Raw genomic sequence first — 6,283 nt, 5'->3', positions numbered from 1 at the left:
AAGTGTAATATTAATCGTTACAACACATCTACTTTAGGGTGTATGGGAAGCGCTAGGCGCCGAGAAGACGGTTGGACTGCTTACAATGGTGTGCTAAGGTATGCATTAGGCGGAGAAGGGCGCGCTCGGGGCGAAATGGAGAAAACAGAGCCCCCCGTTGACTCTCACCCACTCATCTAACTTCCCCAGCATGCATAAAACTCCCCCTGCAGTTTCTCTCCCCAGCTTCCCTTTCTCCTTCTGCATTCATTACCACGTGTAGTACATGGGACGAACTATCGCCCACCTCCTACCACAGATCCCTTCCTCATCGTCTAACTGCGTGACTTGCTCCAGCATCCTCGAGTCAGCAAGAGTAGTATCCCTGGGACTTTGGAACCAGGGGGTGGGGGAGTTCATTGACCGCTACGTCATTGGGTTTTTGGAACATGAGGAGGTGGGGGAAGGTCATTGACCGCTTGTGGGGTGGGGGAAGGAGTGGGGGGAGACAAGGAGGCCCTTACGTCGTTTGAAAACGAGGGGGGTGAGGAGAAGGGGGAGGGGTTGAGACTGTTTGTCGCCATAGCCTATACCTCACCTGTGCTAAGTGGCCAGAGTGGGATGCGCTAGGTCCCCGCCTCCACAGTTGTTCTATGGAACCGAGAGGGTGTTTTAAGTGGTTTTGGAGCCGGGGGGTGGTTGGGAGGAATTTGTTGTCCTCCCTGTAACTTACCGCGTTTTTCAGGCACCACCCGGGCCTTACCTATTCGTTGGCATGTCACCTCTCAGGGTCCAGACTCCTTGGCGTCATAATTTTGTGGGACGGGAAGCCCCTCACGCGTTTGCAGGTGCTATTAGGCAAGCGGCCGTTATTTTCCCGTTGGAGGAGTATGGGAAAATGTCGAAGGTTGGATGGTGGTTGGGTATGACGGGGGATAAACAAACAAGACACAGAAAGCAGAGAGTTCTGTCAACAGTGCTTTATTTCCTTAATTTACAGATCGGCTAATTCCACATAGCTATTATATCTGTGAAAATTTCGGCGCTACATCTGTCGCAAAGAGTGCACGCGCAACTACGGTTGATGCTAACACTCTCTACTGTGAAGGCGTGGGCTTGGTTATCGGCTGAAATTTGAGGGTATCTATCAGCCACTTCGGCCATTATGGCCTCTATGCACTCGGTGCACGCCACGCAGGTACACTGAGTCTGCGAAGTAGTGGGGGCTACATCGCAGCTGAGGAGTAGGTCCGAGTAATTTCCAAGTCTCGGCTCCGACACCTCGATCTGCTGGCATTCCCACCCGCCAGCAGGCTCGTCGACGATTATGGTGTTCGCCGTGCTGTTCAGCTCTCCTACGTCGGGTGTCAGATGCGCGGGGGACCAGAATCCATCAGGGAAATCGCGGTCCGCCGCTACCGGTGTGGAGCAGTGAAAATTACCTCTCTCTCCAGATGGCGACTCCTCAAAATCCGAGTAATCGGACTCCCACGACATATCGTTGACTATGTTCAGCTGAAATAAATGTAATAACCCCCATTAATATAAATAATAAAATATAACGGTGGATATATTTTCAGAGAAAATAAGAGCGCGATAGAGTACCCCCGATCGGGAGGAGTGTCTAGGCTTACCTCGTGCTCGATTTCATCTGAGCTGTCGAACTCCGAACTCCACGAAAGCTGTCGGGCGATCCTAATCTGAAATAGAGATATTATTACCAAATGATTTGAATAGCAATCGTTATCTAAGTCGTTGAATGTGTGGAGAGGATAGGACATGGTGCTTACCTCGTGTTCGATATCCTCGTTGGTGTACTTCGGCGATCCAACGTGACCCATGGTAAATAGTTTCTACGGTGCTCGGTGCTAGCGAAGAGTGAGATGCTTCCGTGACCGTTGGGTAGCGCTGAATGACGAGGGTGGAACTTTAAGCACTGATCAGGAGTTTGTGGTAGGGAGAGGAGGGGGTGGAAACGGCGCTCGTCATTGGTCCTCTTCAGGTATTTTTCAAAATCACGCTCAAAAAACGGTTGACAGACCTGTTAATGGATATTCACATGCGTTGTAGAGACCGACATAGGTTCCGCGTCTAAAGTCGAGCTTTCATGGGTCCACGCAAGAAAATGAAAAAAAAAAAAAACTATGACGGTGTCCCAAAAATGGAACGTTCGGCGGGGTGGAAAAAAAAAATCTTGTGGAAAATCAACGAAAACCAATCTATTCCATCTCCGACCACTAGTCGCTAAGAGGGTTTTAACTTACACTGGCGAGTGCATTAATAAAAAAAATCACCTGTGGAATAGGCGAGGAGGTTTACTTTTGACAACATAGTGGAGCGGTTGTTTGAAAAGGGAGTAACAGCTCCTCTGAGGGTTTTCTTTTGACGGCATAACGGATGGGGGTGACTCGAAATCGGCGTGAGAACTCCTCTTCATTCCTCTTGAGAGTGAGAATATTTTCAAGGAGGCGTCGCCCCCTTCCTTTTCTGGTGTTTTTCAAAATCTCGCTCTAAGACGGTTGACAGAACTGTTGATGGATATTCACATGCTTTGTAGAGAACGACATAGGTTCCGCGTCTAAAGTCGAGCTTTAAAGGGTCGACGCAAGAAAAAAAAACTATGACGCTGTCCCAGAAATGGAATGTTCGGTGCGGTGGAAAAAAAAATCTTGTGGAAAATCAACGAAAACCAATCTATTCCATCTCCGACCACTAGTCGCTAAGAGGGTTTTAACTTACACTGGCGAGTGCATTAATAAAAAAATCACCTGTGGAATAGGCGAGGGGGTTTACTTTTGACAGCATAGTGGAGTGGTTGTTTGAAAAGGGAGTAACAGCTCCTCTGAGGATTTTCTTTTGACGGCATAGTGGATGGGGGTGACTTGAAATCGGCGTGAGAACTCCTCTTCATTCCTCTCGAGAGTGAGAATATTTTCAAGGAGGCGTCGCCCCACTTGGGTTTCCTATATAAGGGGTAGTTGTCGTACGGTCGATCACTGTATTTTCCGAGAGTTAGCGAGAGATACTCTGTTCTCTGTCTCCACACAGCATTTGTGGGCAAGACTTTTCTCATCGGTGATAAGTCCGAAGTAGCAACTCTAGCCTACGCACTCGCAAGCCGCAGAAGTCAGCATCACCGTAGAGCAAGGAGCTTCTAAGGGGTTTGGACCTGAGAGATCGGAGTTCTTACGGGGTTCCGGCTGGAGACACCACTACGCGAGGGAGGAAGCCGACCTGATTGGGGCTGAAAGCCGTGAGTTGTGTTTACAATAAGAAATTTCATCTTTTCGGTGGGGGATTTAAAATCGAGTAGGCGCAATGGAAGCAATTTTTGCGTGTGTACCTGCAAAGGAAATAATTCGCGCCCACCGTGCTGGAGCGTATGACACTGTCTCTCTTTTAAATGCCGCGCTGGACGGTTTAGTTCATCGCATGACAGTGATTAAGGAGGAAGTGGACATGAGCGACTTTGTGAGACTAGTGGGGGACGTTAAGAAGGCTCAAGACGCATCCGTTTCGGAGGTGGCTCGCGAGGAAACTAGCGATGCTAATCAGGCATTGGCTCGCGGCATCGACTCATCATTACCTCTATTAAATGAAGAGTCATTTCTTCACACCCTTGAGACTGGTAACTCTAACAACGTAGTGGTGGAAGCTTCTCATGCTACGATGAGACCGCCAACGGCATTCGATGAATTAAATTTAAGTCAAATGGCGAAGGATGTCGCTTCGCGTGACGATCCACTGGGATTCGAGGATGGGGATTCTGTATTTAACTCTCAAAACTTGGAGAGTCTAGAAAATAAATTTATTCGCGATATGGAGGAGGACATCCCTGTACTCACCGGCGAGCTATGGAGCGAGGATAAACAGCTGGAGGGATTTCCAAGTGAACGTTGCGCCTCACCCCCTAACGAAGCAGGGCCGCCTTTAGATCATCGAGACGCTCAGTGGGGCGGAAGGGGTGAAAACAAATATTTCACCATTATTTCTGAGAATCGTAGCAATCTCAAAGGTTTTCGCCTCCACGGACGCGAAATAGCGTGTGTGCTGAAACCAGTGCCCGAGAATGGAGACCCCATTGAATGGCTCCACGAGTCTTTTGACGCTCTCCTTTCAGAACTCAAGAGTGGAGTACCTCAGAGCAGTAGAGCCGGACTAGCAATAAGCAATTCTGAAAGCCCTGAGAACCCGATTTATATCTCTTATCGACGAGCGGACCAGCTTTCCGCTGAAGTGATATGTAAGAGTGTTGAAAAGGTGGTTCAGTCTAACGAGAACTTTATATTGAGGGGGGTATTACGAGTTACGTTTACTTACGTGGAGATGCCGAACGGCGGTCGACGAGATAAAAATCGATTGTGCACGTTTCACGAGTTTTGCAGAGGAAAGAAATCGATCGTTGTGATTTCAAACGACGATAACCTCTGTTTAGCTAGAGCATTATGCGTTGGAATCTCGCGTCACGTGGACACTGCCGTGATTTTTAAGGCAGTAAAAAGGGGAGGGGGTGTACAGACTGCGAGGGCCCTGGATCTGTGTAAGGGGGCGGGGGTCAACCTTTTGAATGGCGGTGGGATAGAGGATCTAAACGCTTTTCAGGAGCATTTAGAAAATTATAAAATAACCGTCTACGGGGATCGCAGGGGTAGAGAGGTACTCTTTGAGGGTCCCTCTACACTCGCATCGGATGGACGTGCTCGCAGGTACATCGATCTAATTTATGGGGAGAGGCATTTCAATTACATAGCCTCTCTCAAGGGAGCATTCAGCTACGACTACTACTGTAGGAGTTGCAGAGTTGGTTATAGCAACCAATATGCTCATAAATGTAGGTCCGAATGTCCCAGATGCCTCGCATCTCCCCCGTGCGACGCTAGCATAGCGAGTGTGACGTGTGATTCGTGTAAAAGGAAATTTTACGGGGTCGGTTGTTTCGCGAAGCACCTAGAGAGGAGAGGGAGCGGAAGATCGGCTTGTGACATAATTAAATACTGCACGCTCTGCGAAAAAGTCTACAATGTGACTAGTGTGAAGGGGAAGCATGTATGCGGGGAAATATACTGCCACGCCTGCAAGAGTAGACACGAAGCCGGTAAAAATTGCTTCATGTCGCCGGTGGCAAAAACAAACGCGTCCTCGAAAGTAAAATTTATTTATATTTTTTACGATATCGAATGCACGCAAGACACCCCAATGCCTGGAAAATCGGGAAATTTTCTCCATACTCCAAATTTCCTTGTAGCGCAGAAATCATGTGAGACTTGTATCGGTGCGGAATCTCTAGAGCATTGCTCAGGCTGTGGAGAACGCCAACTGATATTTAGCGACTGCGATCCGGTGGCGGAATTTCTGAAGAGTCTGGTGACACTGCGGAAAAAGGGATTTAAAGAGCTTATTTGCATTGCCCACTATGGGAAGGGTTATGACAGCCACTTCGTCATTAAGACAATGGTGGAGAAGATGGGGTGGACACCATCAATAATATCTTCAGGGGGTAAATTGATGTGTATCGAGTATGAAGGAGTAAGATTTATTGACTCAATAAACTTTCTCCCCATGCCGCTATCTAAGCTCCCGTCGGCACTAGGCTTGGACGAATCGTTATCAAAAGGTTACTTTCCCCATCTGTTCAATACTTATGCGAACAGAGACTACGAAGGACCGATGCCTGCGCAGAGACACTACGGCGTTGAAGGAATGTCACGCCAAGACGCTGGTAAATTTAGCGCTTGGTACGACTCAATGGTTGCTGCGGATTATGTTTTTAGAATGAGATTGGAAATCCGAAAATATTGCATCCAAGATGTGAATATACTGCGCATGGCCTGCAGCAAATTTAGAAAAGACTTTTTAATTTTAAACGAAACTGATCCCTTTCGCGAGGCACTAACGATAGCCAGTGCGTGCATGCGTGTGTTTAGAAAAAATCACCTAAGAGCCAGGGAAATAGCCGTCATCCCGCCAGGTGGCTACCGCTGGGGGGACACGCAATCGCGTAAAGCTATACTATGGCTTTTGTCGGAGGAGAGGCGACGGGAGATAAAAATATGTCACGCTGCTAATGGGAGAGAGGTAAAGGTTTTGGGAAGAAAGGTCGACGGATACGTGGAAACAGCTACGGAGATAGAAATCTTCGAATTTCACGGTTGTTTTTTTCACGGATGTCCTAAGTGTTTTAAGAATGGAAGTGAACCAATAGCCAACAGCCCCTCAGAAACAATGCGCTCACGACTGGAATCGACAGAGAGGAGAATGAAGTTCTTCACGGAGAGGGGGTATACCGTAACGCAGAAGTGGGAGT

At 48.1% G+C, this 6,283-nt stretch overlaps 1 protein-coding gene across 1 annotated transcript; it reads right to left on the bottom strand.

The window, feature by feature from the left end:
• Window positions 1-964: 964 nt before the first annotated feature.
• Window positions 965-1,820, bottom strand: LOC124173975. Its single transcript, XM_046553138.1, has 3 exons — window positions 1,770-1,820; window positions 1,614-1,679; window positions 965-1,494 (listed from the first exon to the last, which is right to left on the bottom strand). The coding sequence occupies exons 1-3, from the start codon at window positions 1,818-1,820 to the stop codon at window positions 985-987; spliced, it is 627 nt and encodes a 208-aa protein (XP_046409094.1). The 3' UTR covers window positions 965-984.
• Window positions 1,821-6,283: the final 4,463 nt, after the last annotated feature.

Source organism: Ischnura elegans, chromosome 2, assembly GCF_921293095.1.
Source record: "Ischnura elegans chromosome 2, ioIscEleg1.1, whole genome shotgun sequence".
Classification (NCBI taxonomy): Eukaryota; Metazoa; Arthropoda; class Insecta; order Odonata; family Coenagrionidae; genus Ischnura; species Ischnura elegans.
This window is presented reverse-complemented; position numbering and strand designations above follow the sequence as displayed.

Excerpts from the sequence above, each read along its gene's own strand:
- LOC124173975 (XM_046553138.1), bottom strand. The coding sequence starts at position 1,820 with ATGGGTCACGTTGGATCGCCGAAGTACACCAACGAGGATATCGAACAC. Across the intron at positions 1,680-1,769 it reads ACGAGGATATCGAACACGAG|ATTAGGATCGCCCGACAGCT; the intron begins GTAAGCACCATG and ends TCTCTATTTCAG. Across the intron at positions 1,495-1,613 it reads CAGATGAAATCGAGCACGAG|CTGAACATAGTCAACGATAT; the intron begins GTAAGCCTAGAC and ends CATTTATTTCAG.